Source organism: Nothoprocta perdicaria, unplaced genomic scaffold, assembly GCF_003342845.1.
Source record: "Nothoprocta perdicaria isolate Ctin4 unplaced genomic scaffold, notPer1 scaffold_118, whole genome shotgun sequence".
NCBI lineage: Eukaryota > Metazoa > Chordata > Aves > Tinamiformes > Tinamidae > Nothoprocta > Nothoprocta perdicaria.
The window spans coordinates 1,069,830-1,092,643 of NW_020454294.1; the positions used below are offsets into that span (position 1 = coordinate 1,069,830).

The 22,814-nt window shown below is 34.7% G+C and overlaps 1 protein-coding gene across 1 annotated transcript in view; it reads right to left on the reverse strand.

Annotated features, from left to right (window-relative positions):
- Nucleotides 1-1,240: 1,240 nt before the first annotated feature.
- CUNH14orf39 (chromosome unknown C14orf39 homolog) overlaps nt 1,241-22,814 on the reverse strand; it is a 30,957-nt gene continuing 9,383 nt past the window's right edge. The window contains exons 5-18 of the mRNA XM_026053766.1: nt 21,041-21,130; nt 17,209-17,393; nt 16,720-16,762; nt 15,768-15,888; nt 14,478-14,572; nt 9,662-9,801; nt 9,099-9,178; nt 7,038-7,123; nt 6,854-6,918; nt 5,817-5,887; nt 4,609-4,766; nt 3,976-4,111; nt 2,879-2,936; nt 1,241-1,808 (exon numbers count right to left, since the gene is read on the reverse strand). Coding sequence (XP_025909551.1) covers nt 1,606-1,808; nt 2,879-2,936; nt 3,976-4,111; nt 4,609-4,766; nt 5,817-5,887; nt 6,854-6,918; nt 7,038-7,123; nt 9,099-9,178; nt 9,662-9,801; nt 14,478-14,572; nt 15,768-15,888; nt 16,720-16,762; nt 17,209-17,393; nt 21,041-21,130 — 1,531 coding nt within the window. The 3' untranslated portion in view covers nt 1,241-1,605. The remainder of the gene's footprint in view (nt 1,809-2,878; nt 2,937-3,975; nt 4,112-4,608; nt 4,767-5,816; nt 5,888-6,853; nt 6,919-7,037; nt 7,124-9,098; nt 9,179-9,661; nt 9,802-14,477; nt 14,573-15,767; nt 15,889-16,719; nt 16,763-17,208; nt 17,394-21,040; nt 21,131-22,814) is intronic.

Here is a 22,814-nt window from a genome sequence, read left to right on the forward strand (position 1 = left end):
GTAAGAGAAAGGACAACACAATTCATCACAGGACAGGTATTGAAGGTTCAGTTGCAGAATAACTAAGCTAATAAAATGGCACTTTCTAGACTCCTGAATTATCTCAGAAGAGTATCTGTCAGTAGCATACCCTAAAACATTACCCCCAAAACTTCAGTCATCTCTCAAGTTTGCCCACAGCTTAAGTGTTCAGCTGTCCAGGTCTGCCGTAAATTAGAAAAGCTGTTCAAAATAGATGAATAGATATGTAGGTACAGCGCACTAAAGCCATGTGTCCCATTTTTTATTTGTTATATCTCAGCAGCACTTCAGTTAGACTTCCTGAATCCTTCCTCGTATTCCTTCAAAAATCCTCAACCTTCACCCTTCTCTCAGCACAAGAACTCGAGAAGCTCGGCTGCATAAAGATGTTCCTAAGCCATTTAGAGGGGTGGCAAATAAGGAGAAGCTCTGGCACAGATAAATGAGCTCCTGGTTATTTAGGGCTTTGCAGGTCAGCAAAGGGAAAGGGGACTCCCCTTAGGATTCTGCTGACAGTCCTGTTGACAGTCTGGCAGACTGTGCAAACTAAAGCAGTAGGGTGTTTTTCATCACCGTGTTCCACTCGCTCCACGTGCCCCTCTGTCTAGTTTACATCTTTACAGGGTACTTGGTGAAGCTTGGGGGATGAGGCAGTCTCCCCTTCATTTGCTCTGCTTATTTGCCCACATCTCATCTGCCTGCTGTCAAGGGCAGTTCTTCTTCATTGGAACTGACTGAGAAATAGACTCCCTTATGAATTTCAAAAGGACTTCCAAAATTCAAGTCTGTGTTTCACATGTAACAGAAAAGATGAACTCAAAAATGGTCTGGAATCTCCTCTAAAGGCCTTAACTCTAAAACTGCTCATTCCAGAGAAGATGGTGTTGAAAAACTCACAATGTATAGATGGCTCAGAAGAGACAGAATATTCCCTGTTGAGTAACTGTGGTGGTGTCTTCACTTCTTTCCAGAAGGAGAGCCCTTCATGGAAAACTGAAGGATACACCACTGATTACATTTTGACTCTCTATTTTTGTATCTTTGTATTTCACTTTAGATAACAACAGAACCTTACATAAAATTAGAAAACATGTTTATTTCAAAAACTTCACAAATATCCTCTGTGAAACAGATAATGCAACGTATTTAAGGACACCATATTTAACTCAAATTCAGCGTTGACTGCTGCAGTAAGGTTACTTTTATTAACACTTTCCACATAAGCTATTTATTTTATATTGAAGACTGAAAGKACTCACTTAGAAGCTTAAATGCTTTCTCACAGATATTTAAACAACTCTATATGCTATTATAAAATGATATTTCTGCTGCTTGTAAGTGCCAATTTAGGGAGAACATATCATAACACTTTATGAAAACAACATATTTAGAAAATAAGCATGAAAAATAACAGCTGCATCTCAAAGCATGTGTGCTTGATGAACATATGCTCTTGCAGCAACTGCAATAATGTATTCTTAAAAGAAATGAAAAGAGAAGATAAAATGCCTTGTACTTTAACTTAAACTGAAAACATTTGTCAAGGCTAAGTAGCAAAAGAATTTACAAGGAAGTCAAAGGTATTCAAAAGAATGTAAATGGCTTTGTATTTTGTAAGGAAGAATGAAAACCTTTCAAAGAAGGAGACTGTGATGATCTCTGATCCTGTCCAAATGCAAATGTAAAACTAAAGTCATCTTTTCCATCTCCAAATGCATGAGAAGACGATTCCGAGGGGAAAGGAAAGGTAAACGCATCTTCATTTTCTGTTTTTCCAAATAAGCTTCCTACATGGAATACACATTGAATTACTACATTAAATCTTACTGAAAGAATATTGCATTCAACATAACATGTTTTTGTAATAATATTATACTCCCTCCATTTTGTTCAGYCTACAATTGTGCGTTTATTTGTGCATTATAAATGGTGCTTCAAGAAGGGCGCTACTACTAAGAATCTACGTAGAGAGAAGAGTCAATAAATTATTTAGAACAATGGTCCACCTGTTGTGTGGACTGCGTGAAATATTTTGCTTATTAGAAGCAGACATCTTTTTTTCCTGAGAGGAGAAAGAAATCACACAAAGGTATCAACCTAAAATGTGACAAACAGCAGAAATATTTTGAGAAACAAAGGTATAGACAGAAAACCTTTTATATTTAGTAACAAAAACCCCACAGACTTTTCTCTAGAATAGTTATGTATGCATACAACCTTTTATTTGTATTTATCTGCTGCAAGAAAACAGCTTTACACCTGTAGCACCCCAAAATACTACTTTCCAATAAAGGCAGGATTTCCCACAGAATGTGTAAATATGCATGGCTCACAGAGCAGGAGTGGAAAATATGGTTTGTTAGGTCTGCTTCTCCTCTCTCTCACTTGTGCTATTTTTACATTGTGTACTTTCACTGTTTAAATCAGTGAAAGTTTGYTTACCCTCTAGATCTCTCTATCAAAGTGGTAACTCTATTTTCATTTTAGCTGAGAGAAAAAAAAACATCAAAAACAAAAATCAGATGTCCTCTTGCAACTCTGAACTGGTAACCTTAAGTGGTATTTACCAGGTACTCTAGCTTTTTATATTACCAGAAAGGCTTTTATGAATGAGAAAGCTTACAAAACCTGGATATTGTTACATTTTCTCCTCTCTTGCAGCTCCTTCAAGCATACCTAAAACAAGCCCCATTTCTTYGATTCCCATACCTCTTCTTTTTCATGACATCTACTACATTTGAAATGCAAGAGACAGGCTACGCAAGGGAAGATTTATGCTAGTTATTAGCTTGTCAGTCATACAAACATAAACAGAAGACAGCTCACATACTTCGATGCTCTTCACTTTCAAACTTACCAATATCTTTTTGTGGGGATATAGGGTTTAAGTTTCCTGCAGAATAACCTTCACCTGCCTGCAATATAAGTTGGTTTACTTAGCAAATGGAACATGAACTGTAAGCCCCAACGCTGATATGCAGTAAGTTCATTTGAGATTGATGAAAAAGATGCTTTCCTGTGAATGTTTACAAATTCTGCCTTAATATTTTTACCTCAGTTCTTAAAGTTGTAAAGCTAACTTTTCTCTAAAGAGAAAAGTTCAGCACTGTACTTGCTTATAACTGCAATCAGACTCCATCTATGCTTCAAAAAGCATCGGTCTAACTGCTCACCAAAATCTGGTCTGATATTCTGGTATTTTTTAAACTAAGAGGAATTAAAATAATTTTATTCTGTGAGAGCTTCTAAGCAGTAAGAGAACTGACTTGCTCCTGAGTAGAAGCTGGCAGTACCCGAAGGAGGAGTGGTACAGCCGCTCTCAGAGTGTTCTTAKGCTGATTTATAATTGATACAAAACTCTCTATTAGGCCAGCCAAAATAAAAATGGCTCTGTAGCACTGCCTTTTGGCAATCTTCAAAATAAAAAGAAATCTGGATTTTACTCCCTGTTCCAACTAGTTAAATAAATCCTCCATTCAAATAAGGCTGTTAACTCTTATTTGCTTTTCAAAATTCCTAACAGATGTTTCTCTCTTTTTTTTTTCTCTACATTATGCTTTCTGTGAGGAAAAAACAACATTCTTAAGTAACTGCCCCCCTTCAGCAGCACAGCAAYAGTCAGGTTTGGCAGAAAGTTGTGAAATCTGCTTCAGTACCTTAGGTTTTATACTGCAGTGCTAGGCTAGAAATGTTCCGGGAATCTTGTTCACCTATATACCTGCACAAGAGCCAATCATAACACTGCCCATGTAGAAAAGATCCATACTTAATTGGAAATCACCTTATTAAGATTACCATGTATGGAGATGAGCATTTAAAGTAGATATCAAATGTAAAATTAAACAAGCTAGTAAATCAAATTATAAAAATATAACCAGTCCAAAAAACCTCATTCACTGCCAACGCTGTTTGCTTAGAACACTTTGCTTCACATAAATTTAGTGTCATTTTTACCTCATCAGATGAATTTTCTGATCCAAACACAGAAGTTTCAAACAAATTAAAGCCAGGTGACTTCTGGGGAAAGTTTAGGAGAGAAAAGAAAGCAGGAGATTTTGGTGTTGTTTCTTCAGAACCTAAATTATGGATGCTGTAATGACAAGGAAGAAATTACATTAATAATTTAAGAAAGTACTGCAGGCAGCTTTTTTTCTTCTTTCTGTTTCATCATTCTTCTGAATTCCTAGTTTCTATCAATATTCGTTTCTTGCAGCACAGAGTAGATAATATTACTTTGTAAAGAAGTAAAGTTCTTACCAATTCTCTTCCTTTTCCCTTCACATTACAAGCAAATGGTTTAAGGATAGAAAGCAGTGTAAAAATGCTACTGCAGGAGAAGGCAACAGTTTTAACAAAGAATGTATATACTCATATTTCTGACTACAGTCCCCTCCTTTCAAAGTAGAACTGATACTTTGAACAAACATCTAATAAATTGTCTAATATAATTCAGAAAAATTCTGAGGAGGTTCTGAGGAGTTTTCCAGAGAAGTTTTTCTATAGTATCTTTCAGAAATATAGGAAATGCTAATGCAAAACATCAATACAACTTTGGTCACAAATTCTAAATAAAAACTGAAATCATACAAGTCAAACGGAGGTGTTTTAGAGAACTGGGTTTTCTTCTCCTTTGACTCAGGTGTTCTTACAAACACAGGTGTTTCAGGTGCTCTTAGAAAATGCTCCTCACTTTCTTCTGCTGTGTCAGGATTATCCTCATTTGACTTAAAACATACATTTACATCCTATTAGAAAGAAAACGTTAGTCTATTTACCTATAAATACATTAATCATACACTTTAGAATTGATTAGGTATTTTTATTTTCATGAAAAGAGGTAATTTAATTACAGTTTCATATTCACTATAGTTACAACTGTAACCTTAGTTTAGTTAATCTAAAATGGACTTCTGATTGAAACTATATATAAAATTTTTCATTATAAAAATAAAGAAAGCTGTGAATGAAAACACTGATTCTGAACACAAGATCTTATTGGAGTTATGACTAGGTATAGTGCTTTAAGTCACACTGGAACTCTCTTTGATATTCCCTACTAAAATAAAGGAATATCACCATAAGAATATATTTCAGTTGACTGAGATATTTCCTCTCTTACAGGAAATATTAAATGGGAATTTACACTCGAGTTCCATGGAGGATTTTCCATCAGACTCAAAGGTGCTTAAGGACATTCTCCTCCATCAGCTGTCTGCAGCCATGAGTCTGCAATGAGCCAACCTGAAGATGAGTATCTCAAATTTGAGATTATATATATATACAATATACAGATATTGCATACACAAGGTGTACCCACAAATGGCTTGAATACACTGGTGCTGTGAGCCAGGAATCACGCTCAGGCACAATTAATAATAGCACTGAATATTGTGCCATACAGATTCTGTAATAAGTACACGGCCCACTTCAGTTGCAGAGGAGAGTTCCATGTACAAACATTTTTTTTTAAATGATCGTGTGAATTTTAACTCACRTTAACTGAATTAATATCCACCTTTTCTATACAAATCATATTATGTGTATTATATGTATGCAATGGCTGTCCTAAATCCCCCAATTATTGARAGAAAATAAAAAGCCACAGATTAGGAGCAATGAGCACTGCACTAATAGCCAGAAAGAATGGATTGGCTTTTCATCYGCTGGGTGTCTTACACTGAATCATATTGCAAGTTCCTGGGACTTGTGTCTTACCAGCAGATTCAAATATGTCAAGATACTTTAACTGCTCTAAATAAAGTAATTATTTATGGCRTAAGAAATATTTTACTTACTTCAGGCATATATGAAGTGTCCTTTGACTCATCTTCTGCTTCTTTATCATCACATTTGGTCTCTTGGTTTGCTTTGCAAAAAAAACAGCACTGCTTGTATCGTAACAGCATTTTAAATGCATAAATAAAAATTATGTCGTGGAAAATTTCACTAACTTGGCATTGCTATTGATAAGGAAGTGTTCTGACTGTGTTTTTCACAACAACCCAGTATGTGGCCATTTTCGTAATAGCTTCCTCTCATTCTGCCACTTATTCAGTATCATTAAAGTAATGTTTAGACTTTTTTCATATTGTTTGCTATGTTCTACTAATCTAGTTATTGCTCTCGGAGAGTGCTAATAACAGGCAACAGAAATCATGTGGAAACAATATAAAAAAGCACATCCATATGAGACTGATGAAGTGTATCTCAAAGAACTGGATAAAAGCCAAAATGGGAAATGAGAATGTTACCAGGAGCTTTCTCTCCTAATTTTCAGACTGTGATTTTTGACACAGATCTAATTTGGCAATATAAACAGAAAAATACATTTAAATTAAAGCTCAGTGCCTTGTGATTTCAAAATTATAGGGGCATTTGTAGCCATTCTGTTTTGTTTCTCTTTCAAAAGTTAATCTTCATTTTTAATAATCTTATTCTGATATTTCTGCACTCCTAAACTAGTTTATAATTAACCTATTCTTTTCACTTTCTCATGCTTATTCTAGGTAGATTTTCTTACTGGATTTCATTTCATCCATGCAATTTGAAACTAGAGTGTGAACTTAATGATGGATGCTAAGAGGCTCCTTTCATTAGCACTGGCCAATGCAGAATGACTTAAACATCAGTGGGCTACTGCACAGTTCAATCTCCATCTAAATTAGGACTTTGCCTCTCTGCTGTTCCCACAAATTTAAATTAACTTACCAAGGTGGAAAAGGAATATAAATGGTAGCTTACCTAATGTCAAAGTTAAAATCCTTTGTTTTTCTCTTTTCTAATTATTTGAGCTGGCACAGAATAACAGCTCAAAATGACAGTGGTACTTTACCTACTACTGTATCTTCACTTTCAAACTGTTGATTAGGAGTCATCTGCTTTGGAGGAATTAGCGGCCTACATAAAAATAACACAAAAAAAMMMCACAAAAATAACACTACTGTTTGTCTGAAGAGCCATTATTTCCATAATCTGTAATCTCAATAATGACAATTACTTTATTAAACAAAGGTTACCTGTATTGTATTTGGTTTTGCAAGGTTGATATTGATGAAACTTCAGCAATTTGTGGACTGTTAGTCCCTGCACTGCCAATAACCAACTAGAACACAGAAAAAAAAAATCTGCTGAAGGAGCTTATGAAATTTTTACTTCAACAATGCCTGATTTCTCCTTAAACAGTTCAAATCCACTCTTTTAAACTGTTTAAAGTACATACAAACATTTTTGCCATTCTTTGCATTACCTCCAGTTAAACTTTTTACAGTGTGATACCCAAACCACTTGTTCTCTTTTTGATAAAGTCACATKTGCAGCATTAAAGGCTAGAGATGAATCATTAACCTTTCAGTCTTACAAACAATATTACATACTACACAACTCTTACTTATGTTTTTACCACTGCAAGCAGGTTGCTCCTGCTCCATGTGGAATGCAGGACTGCAGGAGACATGGAAACACTCCCCTCCTTACAGATTTTCATCAGATCAGAAGCCCCAGCTCTCACACCTATCACACATTTGCACCTTAAAGGCACAGAATGGCACTAGGAATCTACACCTCAGCCTCAGGAACTAATTATTAGCGAGTGCAGGGAGGTTGGACTAGATGATCTCTAGCGGTCCCTGCCAACCTTAAGGATTCTATGATTCTATTTCACAGGGAGCTAGTTTTTCTTCTTTATAATTTGTAAAACACATCACAAAACAGAATTGAACTTGGGCGGGGGAAACAAGGCCTGAGTGTGTAGCATCTGTTTGCCATCAGAACCTGCTGCTTAGGGCACTTCTGAACCATAGCAACCTCCTTCCCTCCGCTACCTTTTTTTCTTCCCTCAGACTCCATCCTCTTTTCTTTGCTGCTACCACCTTTTCTTAAAGTTCCCTTAACCTTGACTTACTGCTTCCCACTATTCTCCTGAGCACAATTCTAGATCCCACCCCGCCCTCCCATTCTCATCTCTGGATTACCCTGGCAACAGCCCTTACTTCATCCTGACCATGTTCATCCCCCTCAGCCTCTCACCAACTGTAACCCTCTGAGATTTCCTCTGGTCTTGCTCCACTTACTCTAGCCGTTGTCCTTCGTGTTGTCTAATCTTATAAAGACTTTTTCTTCTATCACAGGCTCTATCCTAAATCATTTAGCGAGTCATTCACTTCATCTTTCATTTCCTTGCAACTCTTAAGAAAATCACAACTGGTTCTCCTATTTTTCACATGAAAAATGTAGTTGTTCATTAAAATTAGGGTTGAAATAGATCCAGTGGGATGTTCCTTATGAGTAGTTTTTTTGTATGGAAATTTCCCAAAACTTTTGTGTAGCAAACTTTTGTTCTGCTGCAAACGAGGTACTTTATCTCCTATGGCATATCTGATAACGCCTTTTGTACTTTGAAAATTTATTGGTCATATGAAGGTTTTCGCAGTTAATAAGATTTTATTAACAGTTCTTATATCTATGCAAGTTGTACMTCCAACTTGCTTTTGGCTTGTCTTACTGTGTTCCTCTGCTTAAGATATTAAGCTGCAGAACACTTCAGCTTTTCAAAAGAACGCCAGAGGAACAAGGTGGGTTTTTTATGGGTATCAAAAGGAAAATGCAGCTGTGGACTCCTCAAGTGTACTCAGCCCCTGGATTTTTTTTTTTTTTCTGATTAATCTTCAGAACTGAGATGCTGACCATAAAAAAGCCCTGTAGAGTATCCTGCCCATTTCGTCCCTTATGAAATCCTTCATTATGCAGACGACTGACCTCCATAGCTTACTCTAAATTAAATATATATATATATATATATATATACACAAAATTATTTGGACAGGCTCTCCAACCAATCTTTGGGAGGGAACTAATGCTAAAATACTTAATAAAACTGTTGGTGTCACTTTATAATATCATGAATTATTTTGTAATAAGATACATATTTTTAGTTGAATTGGAAAACACACTGAAGGAGGCAATATTTAGCATTCTAGTTCCAGTGTTAACAAGTTTTAAGGAACATATAATAGCAGTGGGTATTTTAAACAAGTATGTAAAATGTATCTCATATTTTTACCAGGAAGAGAACTTCATACCTGTGCCTGATCTTCTGCTTGGCTGGAGGAGCTGCTAGGGACCACTGAGTGTTCCCTGGACTCTTCTTTTTCTTCTCTGCCTAAAGTAATAAATAATACTTATTATTATTACTATTACTTACACAGCATCACAGAATGATTAAGGTTGGAAGGGACCTCTAGAGATCATCTAGTCCAACCCCCCTACTCAAAAGGGCACACCTACAGCACATGGCACACTTAATTAATATTCTTACTACTACAAAATAACCAAAGCATGGCACTTTTATATTTGTGAACAAAGCTTATAAACTTCCCTCTTAATGGGTAATTAAAAGAAATGTATTACAGAATACGAAAGCAGAAAGCACTTTACTAAAATAACATCTATTTACAAATGCTGCTCCAAGTAGGCTTCAGATCTGTCTGATCATACATATTGGATATACTTGATATGCCACTTTCCTCACTGCGCAGATGAGAGAGGAGTTAGATACAGAAGATTTAATTATCACTGTTTCCACTAATTTACTTCACAGATGAGTCAAAATCCTTACAAAAAGATAACTAGAAATGCACTGTACCTGTTTCTGTCCGTTGCATAGAAAATCTAATAATCTGTACAGACCGGACTGATTTCCGAGGAATGCAAGGGAGATGTAATGGTTTATACAGTTTATGTTTCTCATTTAACAAAGGTGGATGGTCACTCTCTTCAAATACCCTAAAAAAAAAAAAAAAGTTAGCATCTGAAAAAAAAGGAAATCATAAAAGACAACTGCTTCAAGTAAACAGAGTTTTAAAGGGGGATCCATGCTTCCAGGGAGCTTTCTACCTCTTTAAGCTCCAGAAAACCAATAACACTTAAGTTTTCCTTAAAGAATAAAAGACTGACAAATACTATAATTCAAAGTGGAAGATACAAAGTATTAATGAAATGATTATAAGAACACTGTCAACTTGATTTTTTTTCAGTATCAAGGAGAAGTATTAGTAGCTGGGGTTTTATASTCTCATAAAAGTAACCTAACCATTATTATAGTTCTAAAATGACATTTTCACATTCAGAAACACTTCTTCTCTGCCTGACGTTTTCTGAAATACTTATACACATACAAGAGAAAACCACACTAAGCCATTTCACTTTTGAGTTAACACATTAAACTAATAACTCTGATAAAAAGGCCTATCCTCAATTATAAGGTTACATACATGCCTTGTGCAGTGCTGGATGCAGCTAAAAGAATGCATAAACCATATAACTACCAATATAGCAATGAAATAGAATGGGAAAAAAATAAAAAATAAAAATAAAAATAAAGGGGGAAAAATAAAAAATAAAAAAATAAAATAAAAAATAAAAAATAAAAAATAAAAAATAAAAAATAAAAAATAAAAAATAAAAAATAAAAAATAAAAAATAAAAAATAAAAAATAAAGGGGAAAAATGAAGGTTTTTTCTGAATTTCTTTCAAAATAATAATTACAGATGCCACTCGTGTCAAGAATTGAGTACTGCAGGAGGTAAGATGTTTACCTGAATGGCATCTCTCCAAGAGGAGAGCTTAAAAACAAGTAGGAATGGAACCACAGGCGAGCAGGGAACCTTGGCTGAATCTGCTTACTCACCTTTTGCTCACACAGGCTTCTTGGCCACTTTATCACAGTCACCATCAACAGTGAGTTACACAGGGCTGCTGAGGATGGTTACAAGCTAGGCTGCCAGAAAGCAGTTTTTTACAATCCTTAGGCTGCCAAATGGTGATTTTAAAAGTTCCTGACATTACTTTCTATGGACTTTTGTGAAGTCTAGCAAGCATCTCACCACAGTGAGATATATCTGCCTTACACAAAATAAAGAGGTTTTTTTACAATATTTATCTAGACAAAAGAGTGTATCAATGGCAGTTACAAAAAGGGCTCAAGCTCTTAAGGTAATTTTTTTTTTACTTTTTTTGAGKTTTTTTTTAGTTTTAGTAATAAAACAGTCTCCAAAAGCCTGCAGTTAAATATTACACTTACACAATACATCTGCATCCTTCTCTCTTCTGAAACACTATTGAAAAAAAACCTACAGGCATCTTCTCTGACATAATTAATAACCATTGAAAGAAAAAAAATCAAACTGCAGACTCAAGCTCAAAATAGTCCAAATTGCAGCAACAGCTAGAAAGATCATTCATCTTTTTATCTACTTCACTGTTAGACATATGAGTAGATAAAAAATCTTTATCTTGATCCATATTGTGAAACAGATAATAATTTTGCTTTTTACTGAGCTGTAAATTAAAGGGAAAAATAGATAATCTTAAGTGAAAATAACATTGCATTTGTTTAGCAGTAATTTCATCCATATATAATGAAGTCCAAAGATGAATATGGCTTTATCTTTACTATTGTACTAAGTGTATTTTGATTATGTCTATGACGAATCACACTGACTAGTGTCATAATTAGCAGGACTTTTTACTGAAGCTGTGTTCAGTATTCCRGTCCAAGCATGCTAACAAGTCCTTGAAGAAGCAAGATTTTTAATTACTAATAACTAATACTAAAGTAACTAATAATTACCTATGAGGTTGTGCTCAGCACAGTTGACTCTTCATACATGTTTACACTTAAAAGTACAGAAATATCTTTATGAATATTTTTCCAATATTTATATTACAAAGATATTTTATCTTTGCTCAGTAATCACTTGTAATGCAAGGACACTGAAAGAATGGCAATCGTCCTCTACTGAATATGCTTTACAAGAAGTATGAGCAAAAAAATGTCTCACTTGGAGCACAAAATATTGTAGATATTCAGAGGCAGAATTAAAATATAGAATCAAATTGACAAAACAACTGTACAGACTGATAGAATTAAATCTCTCATAGACACTTTAGGAAAGCAAAGGCCATGAACATGACATATGCCAAAGTATTTAAGATTTCAGCCTCTCTATGTAAGAAATATGATCTCTAATTAAAAAATAAAGACTACAGCTTCCACTAAATTAGCAGTTCAACTCACTTTCAAATGCAAGCAGATATTATGTGATGTGCTGCTCTGCAGTATTCCTAATAGGTGATTAATTAGGACCCTTGATTTGGAAATTTTAGCTATGATAATTGTTCTGTGTAACTGGTGTACAATGAAAGCCCATTCATTAGAAGAAAAAAAAMCAGCCTGTATGGGAAGAAGGGGAATCTATGTTTTGTGGTCAGCCTAATCAACAACTAGCTCGCCAGCAACAACTGATTCAAATTAAAATGTTGGTTTTTAAAAGAACAGTTACCATGTCATTCTCCTGCCCAAATGAAAATGTATATATCAGCAGTTATTAACTTCCAAGTTCATCTCTTGTCTTCTAACTCAGTAAAACATTTCATGGGATTTAATTTGTACAGTGTTTTGCTCAGTGCTTCCAGTGCTTTGCTTAGTTCCTTTCCTAGATGCCGCTGATTTCTCTTCATGCTGTTCTGCTTCAGTTCAGAGATTTACAGTATAATCCGTTTTTTCTTTCTCTCTTTTGTGGCAGAAGAAGGGGCGTCTCATTTCTTCACAAAGCCGTTTCTGCTCAACAGTCATCTTGTAGGGGTTGAGGAACAGCTCACAAGAGCTTACTGCCTTTGGTACCTATATGCTGCTGTTAAATATATGTATATTGCCTTGAGCCTGAAAAGGTTTTAGTTCATATGACTACAGAATAAGCTTTCCAAGAAGGCTTAGCAGAAATGTCTCATTTCAAACATAAGATAATTTAGGCTTTCAGAGGCAGAATTAAAACGCATCATTTTAGTACACTTTTCACAGTGATCATGTTCATAAGTTTGTAACATATCTGTTGTTAACATCAGTAGCTATCTAAACAAATTCTATGCTTTCTAGTAAAGACTGTTCTAGCAAATGACAATCTTGATTTCATGAGTGCAAAGTTCTTAATAGACTAATGCCAAACGGGGATTTTTTAAAACAATGTTTATGTTTGGTCACAAATCTTTATATTGTAAATATCTTTGACATGAATAAGCATAAATAATTTACTCCAGGCAAAACATACTAATTAATAACCAGGTTATGGTCTGATGCTGTAGCTCATATGCCGTATCAGGTAAGTGCGTACATGGAGGTTAAAGAGAAATGTTAGCATAAAATGTTTGCAGCTTCTTCTAACCTGCAATGGTTGCTTCAGTAGCAGCATCTACTTCTGTGTGACCAAGACACAACGTCTGCTGCAGGCGCAAGTGCCTGAAGAGCCCATAGCCCATAGGCAAAGACACAACCAGCAGGTCTGGCAAAATGCACTTTGCAAAACATTTCTATGAATGGTTGGACTGGTACTTCTCTGTATCTGAGCAGACTCCTCCGACTTTTGCAATAGTTCTTCAATCAGCATTCTCCTTTCTTCAGATTGAATGTACTTGGTTCCTTTCAAAATTCCATAGGATTATTTCCAAGCTTTTTTACTTAGTCTTACATCGTAGTGGATTTCTTGCCTACCTGTATTTTTAAAGTCTTGCCAACTAAGAAAAGCACATACATATAAGCAGAACTGGTGTAAGGTTATAAACCATAAGAAGATAATCACTTGAACGATTCACATGGCCAAAAGGAGGATATTTACACATGTCCGTGTGGAAAGGATATTAGGAATAGTTATAAAAACAAATTTCTACACATATAGTTCACTAAATGCCTAATTTAAAATCCTAAAAAGCTTCTTTTTCAAGCACAACACAATGTAAAGTTACTTGATTCAAGTCTTTTGGACTTATTTTCAGTTTCAACTGCAATCTGGTCTAACAGCAGTAGCTCTAAGGGTGATATTTCAATACTCACAAGGATTCCAGGTGAGTGCAAGATGATCCTGATGGTGATTTTCAATCACTTATAAACAAGCTCCAATTAAAGTGAGTCCCAGTTGTAAATGACTATTTACTATGCCATTATTCCTATCTATGAAACTTTCACCCATGGTTGTTTTTAAATTTTTTAAGTGGTTCAGAGATGAAGCAAAATGACATTTGGAACTCTGGTTATTTTTCCACCAAATACCTGTTTAGCAGACTATTTCTGACTTCACAGTCACTACAGCTATAATCCAAACTTATAAAGCTATCCACATAATTCTTTAAGTAGTAGCTGTGAGGAACAAAAACTTGTGGAAAATATTTGGGGATACTGTGTTTCCAAGCACATTTAGCTTCCAAGAACCAAAATTCAACAATTTTTTAATAAACACCATGAAATAGGAAACTTTTACAATTACATAAATATATCACCTGTCCAGGGTTAGAGAAACCTTTCAGCCATTATCACAGCATTCATCTGTGTTTGTAATAGTTTTTGTGTAAATGCTGAGTTGGTTTTTCTGGATGAAAGCAAGCAAAACAACTCATTTCTTAAACGTACCTTTCTTGAAACCCCTTTGGCTTCTCTAGACTTTTTTTATTTGTTCTTTCCATCATTTCTGAATTATTTTGATCTCCTGAACTCTCCTCAAAGGTCTGAAAAGATAAAAGAAAAAAAAAAAGAAGAGAAATATCGTAAATACTTGATAAATTATAGCTATGTGCTGCAAATGTTTTCTAAAATTGATGAATCAGTGCATAGTACCAGTGTTTCTGTAGCCATGAAAATTTAAAGAAATAAACAGAAGAGGGTTTGAAAGGCAATCTTCTTTTGTTGGACCAATGGTAACAATTGGAATAAACACAGACCTTTTTTTTTTGTGCACAGACACTACAGAGCTAATGGAACTAGGAGCTTTTTATATGGTCTTAATGGATACAAATTACCTGACCTCATCCCATACAGCCTTTACACCACATTGGGAACTTAACTCTCTAACGACAGCTGTCACCCACCACTGTGAATTATAAACAAAGAAGCACACAGGGTGCTTCTGTCGGCACTGGGCTGGGTGCAGTGGACATCTCTCTGGCACAGCTCTAAGTGCAATATTTGATCATCTGGTCCGGAAAGGCAGAAGTAGCCAGCTGTGATACTAGGAAAACTTAGCAAATCCTTTAGGAAATTGGTATTCAAACCTAGGGGAGACCTGGGACTGCTCAGCAGAGGGGTGGGTGGAAGTGCTGTCTTGATAAAGTCCTTTTTTTGCAAGATCATCATTTTGGAATCAGGGCTTCTTGCAGTCATTGGAACATTGGAACTAAGGTCCTACCTTAAATCAGCAGATGTTATCTCTGAGCTTTACTTACCCTCATATTTATTAAAATAATAAAAAAAATAGAAATTTTTGGAATTTAAGTGACAATTTAGGTGACTCTGACAGAAAACCACATTTAGTTAAACATATTAACAAACCTTATAAAAACTAGTATAATCTGCATGGGCAACACTCAAGCCCTGGGGCTCGCTGAGGAATGGCACTGCTATATTTTGAAGAATATCATCTGGCCTTCCTGAGCTAGCAGAGAAGTCACCATGGCACAGTGCCTCAAGGGAAATGATGGTGTAAACTGAGGTCAATATGAAGCAAGCTTTAAGAGCTCTTACATTCACAGACTCTTCTTCCCTAGAAAACGTATGTGAAGCTACAGAAACATAATTACTTATTCTGGAATCATACTGTTTGTCTGTTTGAAAAAAAACACTACTTTTTATGTTTCATAAAATCTAATGGAATATATCTACATATATAAAATATGCATATAAAATAAAATGAGAATATACAGTTACCCTTTTTAAATAATTAATTTTCCTTTCTAATTCTTCTGTTTCTTTTTCTAATTCAACTGATTCTTGAGCAGCAATTGCAGCATGCTTTAACATTTCCTGTGTTTTCTGCCTCAGAGAAGCACTTACATGTTAAGGAATATATATGGTACAAAAAATTATAATCATGTCAGAGAATAAACATATTAAACCGTAACCTCTCTCCAAGTATTTTAATTAAAAGTTTTTCTCTTACAAATGTGAATTGTACATGTAAGAAAATGGAGACTAAAGTTCCCACTAGGACAATCACTGACCCTGGATTTACTCACAGGGTAAAAAAATCCTATGGAAACAAAAGGTGGTGGATGAAACCTCTTTTTTTTTTTTTCTTTTTTTCCCCAGTAATTTATCAGAGTAATAGAACATCATGGAGAATGGCAGAAAGGTCACCCATGAGCTTGGTGACTCAGGAAGACACGGGCCGTCTTAACACAAGTCATGGGATTCATTTGAAGTTCTGATCCTATGAAAGCTACAGGAACAGGAATTTCCTTCTCACTCCAGTGACAGCAACACTACAAAGGTCCCAATGGCAACATAAATTTTGAGGACTAGGTACATTAAGAAATTCCTTGCAGCCCCATCCCACAAGCACAAGTGCTAGATATACAGAAAGCTCCGACAAGTTTACACTTTGTAGACAATTATTCTATCTTGCTCAGTCTTCTCTTCCTTACTGGAGTATTTTGACTGAAATGTCAGAAAATGAGATTTGTTTTTTTTTACTCGAAATGCTCCCAAGAATTTTAACTGAAATGTATTACTTGTTCTTACTTTTTCTCATAGGAAAATGCCTATAYTGCCACTCCAGAACTAAATCTGCAAGCAATGACTATACTCTTTTATTAGRAAGATATGAAAGGTAGATATAAACTTTTTGCCTGTAAACTTCATAGACACTGCACAAGGATACATCTGTATAGCCCAATCATTAAGCGACTTAAAATTCATAGGCTCTGCAAAAATAATTAAATTAAATTAATAAATTTCACTTGAAAACATTTCTTCACAAATCTAATTTTCTTTACAAATGTAAAGTAAGTTAATAGTTTGAAAGCCCTTATCTTTGGACTAGCTCTAYGTAATAGAAACAGCACTACAGAGAGTAAGATCATTAAAAAGAGCAGGAAAATAAATACATGAAAAATACATTAAAATAGAATTTTGAAAGTCTAGACCTAATGTAAATTTTATTAAGGACTTTTCTACCCCAAGAAACCTAATGGCAAACCTCTCCCCCTTGCATTCATTGGTACGAAGAATAAATATTGGCATGCATATTCTAAATCTCTGAGAAATTGAGATAAACAGTGTTTGTACAGTACTTTTCAAGTGCAGTGCACTACCAATTTTTACACTAGGATCTACTGTTAAAGCCTTGATAATATTTATGCCAAAATACCAATATCCAAGTAAGCATCTTCTTGCAATTTGTATTGTTCAGACTCTTGCRAAATTCTGTTTTGAATTTCTTCAAGCTCTTTCTTTTTTCTGTAATACTCCTGTGCAAGTGGCATTTCTGAATATTTTTCACGATGTTGCTTCAAAATCTCTTTGTATTGGGTTATGTAATCCTGGTACATTTTCCTGTAAAAACACAAGTAATTTTTTTTTTCACATGCAGCCATTATTCCTAAGGAAAAACAGTATAATTTATGGAATCAACTCGATTACATTGTCGAATTGTGTTCAGTATATCACTATTTGGCCCTAGCTTCTCTCTTCAAACTATTTTCAACAGATTATGTCCCACATACCCTAAAACACAGTTCCAGTGTAAAAAAAAGCAGTCAGGTTTCATCGTTCTGAAGATTATACAACATTTAAAGGCAGCTTTGCAGATGTAAAATGTTTTTGCCTTTGCATAATTATCACAAAACTCACAGTAGCTCAAATTCCTTGGCACAACTCCACTGATTTCAGCAGAGCTGTGTCAAAATTACATGGAAATAGAACTTGGCTTCACATCCTATATTTAGAGGAGCCTGATGCATCACTTAGCTAAGAGCTGCCTCCAAGGAAATGCTGAGCAATCTGTATCTGATTCAGGGAAGCTTTAAACACATACGCTAGTCGCATTAAAACAATAAGGCTATTCATGTTTAAGGTTAAATAAACACTTAAATGTTTAGTTGGCAAAGAGCCAGAATTTAAGACTTCCCTCTTAAATTAATCTTACATTAATACAATTTCACTGGCATCATGTGAGCACATAGCTACAAATGAATAAAGTAGCTAGCACCAGTTAAGGGGACCTATTTAATAAATCTTCACTACGTTTCAAAAATTTAAACTGGCTATTGTAAATCTCTAAAATCATTATAAAAAACAAAGAAATACCATAATAAGTAACTGGATGTAATTCATCACATAAAACTGAAAATTGATCAATAATGTGTTTAGAAAGATGAGAAAGAAAAATGCTGTAGCACATCATCCTGTGTTAAATCAATGAAAGCAACTGCAATGGAAAAGACTTTCCTTGCTCTGATTCTTCATTCGCCCAAAGAATGTATAGGACAGATAGCTAATGACAAATCAAATATTCAACTGTCTCATTGTGATGAGTCTTTTATTTTCACCAATAGTGCTGCTAAATATAACTTCCATTGCAGGTACTTGCCAGGGCAAAAGAAGTATCTTTTTGGTACAAGTGAGTAATTAACAATGCAATCAGCGAATTGGTCCTGGTTTCTTAAGCACATACATCTACATCGCACACAAGTGATGCAAGGATAGGTCTGCAGAACATCTATACTTCACACCGACCAGAGGTTAAATAATCATGCTTTTAAAAGCTATGGATCATAACAAGCAGTGATTACCATCTGTAATTCTTTCTGCTACTTGGAACTTAAAAGTTTAGCAACTGCTCGAAACAAAACGATGCAATTTTTCAAATGGTGATATTCTATATCTCTCATTCTTTAAGTAAGATAAATTTCATCATATGCAAAATATATTACAGAAATTCTATGTTGATAATTTATGCAGATAGTACATGTTAATAAAGACATATCACAGGTCCAGACATCTAATATGCTTCGTTACAGCAGGCTGATCATTAACAGAGAAAGTAATATTACACAAGGTTGCTTGACATTAGAATATGCCATTATAAGATCATATATTTGAAGTAGAACAAAACATAATGCTCTAAGAAATAGAGCACCAAAAAAAAAACCATTATAGGAGATAAAATGGAAGATCTCAGTTTTCAAATAAAACCACACTCCAGACACTAGTTTCTCTTAAATTGACCAAAGATCAGCAGACTTGCTTAGAGGAATGAAACTGTAAATCAACACTGTTATGATTCAAGGTTGTGAAGCCAAAGAATTGAGACTTCTCAAGCTTTGTGTTGAATAGGGCCTTAAGATACATGCACTTCAACACGTGAGTCCTGGAAATCTAAATAGTGATTGTTGTACCAGATTTTCCAGGTATGGGAGGAGGGGAATGTTGAGCTCAACTTAATCAAGGTTACAAACTATAACTGAGGAATTGTCGCTATTGGAATTAAAGGAATTGTCGCTATTGCTAATATTTCTCCTAAATAATTCACATTCTCTAGTCAACATAGTTAAAAACAGGCTACTAAGCATTCAGCAATATGTTACATTTATTAGTAGAAATATTTATTTAATACCAATGGGAAAAGGACAACATCTCCCCAAACCCTAAATACTATATGAATAGCTACTTATTTCTTTATCCTTCTTCATTTGGGTTATTTTCAGGGTTAACTTTCAGTCTTGGAAGTTCTTGTATGAACTTGAAATCAATAATAACAAAGAAATGTGGAACATTTCTCCATAATCTCCAAAATCTYCATAATAAGAGTCAAATTCAATGCAAATTAAAATTATCTTTCCATCTAAAGCAATATGTGCTGAATGGCCCCAGATGTAGGCTAACAGAGCATTCGCCATATTAGGTTTAGATGTACTTATTTTTCTTCCTGATTTGTTTATTTAGAATCTGCTGAATGCACATCTTAATGATTAAAAAAAAAAAAAAAAGAAAAAAAATCTAATATTTTAATACAGAGGGAATATATTTGAAAACTATCTGAAGATCACTTTTATAAAATGAATAAATTGAATTTATGTTATGATTTATAGTCATAATGTCTTATAATTAAGCTCTCAGGAAAACAAATTAAATCAAACACTTCCATGTTGGAAGTGAAACTAGTGAACTAAAGAAGCAATTTAGAAGTAATGCTTCTCTGACTTGTCAGCTTAAATTAGTGAAAGTCAAAATGGCTTTATCATATAGTAACAGAAAACCAATTTAGCCTTATTTTCACCAAATAGAGCGCTCTGAACAAGAATAAGACAGATAAACTACTAACTGAGATAATTTAAGGCTATTGGGCATATAACACTATTTTTTCAGTCTTTAAAAAAATGTCAAGAAGAACAGTYACAAAAAAAAAAAACCTAAAGTTACCTAAATTCATACCTCTCACTCAGTACTCAGAAACTTAAATAGATCTGCCCTGCTGTCAGCATAGGGCTAACTAATCTCTACTCCTCAAACAGATCAACAGAGCAGTCCCTCTAAAATGAATTTTTTATTTCTATTCAATTTCTAAATTTCTTATGATAATATTCGATTATTCACAAATCAAGATAACCACAAAATGATCTGGGTATATCTAGTTATTACCTCATTTAGTGCATATACAAATTTAAAATCTTAGGTTCAATCAAATGATGCTTCTGAACAAACAAAGCCTGAGTATTTTCTGAAAGTCTACCTGAACCTGAATATTACTCTGAAACTACTGATATTCCAGTATACCTGAAGATAYGTTATCACAACCAAAAGATATTATTTATGGGTGAAACTTATTTGATTACYTGTTGATATGCTCTCACACTTCATATTGCTATTAAAATTTTAATCTTCCTTTACCTTTATTTCACAGGCTTTTTTTTGAAACTACAGTAAATTGAACAGTGTTCTGGAAAACTCCCATGGGTGCTGGGGAAGCAGTGGACTTTGCAGAAGCCATATTTTATCCTATCGCATTAATAACTACAAAACAACAAATGATCTCCTAATAATGTAAATTGGATATTATTTTAATTAGTCACCTTATTACCCTGAAAAGTTTAGAGAAGCAATAGCTCTTTTTAACAGAGAATGCATTATATTTGCTGATCAGTTTATATTGCCTCATAGCTGCTATTGCTTGAAACCTCATCTCATATGATCATACATACTTCTCATTTTCTGTAGCTTCTTCTTCATCTTTGAGTTCTTTTTTCAGGTATTCTTCATATTCGCTAAGAAATATGTAAGTGGGTTTCCAACTGTGGAGGATAAAAAAGGATAGAAATGATCTTTTCTAATAAAAAAGCATTTAAGAATAAAGACATGAACAAAGAAGGTATTTCAGCCAACTAATTAGGAAAGTCATTCATTTGATCYTTTCAAAATCAAATATAAATTTTGTTAGTACAGAAAGCTTTTATATGTAGACATTTATTTTCTCAAGACCTAAAAGCTGCAAATTCAAGAATATGTTTACAATGGCCAAAAATTCCAAAGTATTCTTTGAAAAAGAAAAATATTTATGTGACGCTGGGCATTTTCTGCATAAATGTTCAGCTCTTCACAAAAATAACTAACTAATACTAACAATTGACAGGTAACAAAGAAGCTAGTGATATTTGCAAATTCTCCAGTACCTAAAAAATGCAGTTTATATCTGGCTATACACCAGGTCAAAGGTCTCCATTCTAGGAATCTGTCTCCTGCCAGGAGGTGTTGAGCTGCTTGTGCCTACTCAGCTCATAACTAGATTCCTCTAGAGTAAGCTGATCRATCCATATAATGCAATAAAGCTCAACCTGGGTCTTCTTGTGGTCTCAAGTAGTTCCTCTACAGTCTAGAGAAATAATTATTCATTTTTTGTTATTCTTACCATTCCAAGTGTGTCAGGTAAGGTGAGAGCTATGAGGTAGCCCATCAAAGTGATGTTCTTACAGAAGGATGCTGCGGATTGTACTGAAATCACAGCAACTTCAGGGGGCCCCTGAAGGACCTGGCACCTCAGAACTAAGTAACTCTACTGTCTCCACAACCAGGAATGCCAGATGCCTCTTCCTTGGATGTGTGAAATCTAGAAGACTGGCAAATATATTTAAATGAAATGCAGATGTATATTCTTCCTCCACACCACTGGAGGAAGAATATAATGGATCTTAAAGAAAATATCCTATCTGAAAAAAAAGGGATATCATACAGAGCATGAGCCAGTAGGACAGGGATATCTCCTTTCCTTTTAGGTGAGGTAGCTGTTAGAAGGAAAAAAAAAAAAAAAGTGTTTTCATAGAAAGTTGTAACAGAACAAATTGCCAGAGCATGGATCAGTTAGAGATTATAAAAATCCAATTAGGCTACCTCTGGTGTATGCAACCTTTGGATAGGGAGCACTATCTCATTGAGACTTACAGGTACCTACGTGTTTTGAAGTAGCAGAAACTATAGAACAATGACTTGAGTCTAGTGAGCTGAATGGGTTTGTCTGCTTCTGACAAACATCTCTCCAACTATGGGAAAATAAGCTCTGCAGTGACCGGCTGTCAGTAGCCAACTTCTGAGATGCAGGGAGCTGAGGTTCACAGATGCTGCTCCTTGTGCATTACATATATAGGCTAGAAAGAGTAGTACAGAAATCCAATTACTAAAAAAAAAAAAAAAAAAAAAAAAAAAAAAAAAAAAAAAAAAAAAAAGCATGTTTCCTCCATAGAAATTTCTATTAAAAGAAAAAAAAGTCTCACATCCTCTCTCCCAAGTCAGGTCTTAAATGACATTTGTCCAGAATATGCATTTCCCTAAATCAAAACAAACATCTGGAATGAACTCTGCATGAGTGGAAGTATTTGTCTAAGAAGAGGCACACACAGAAAACTCAGCTTTAGGAACATTTAGGTAGATCCTACCAAAGCTACAGACTGAGGAGACAGAAAGAAGGGAGTATCCATAAGACTG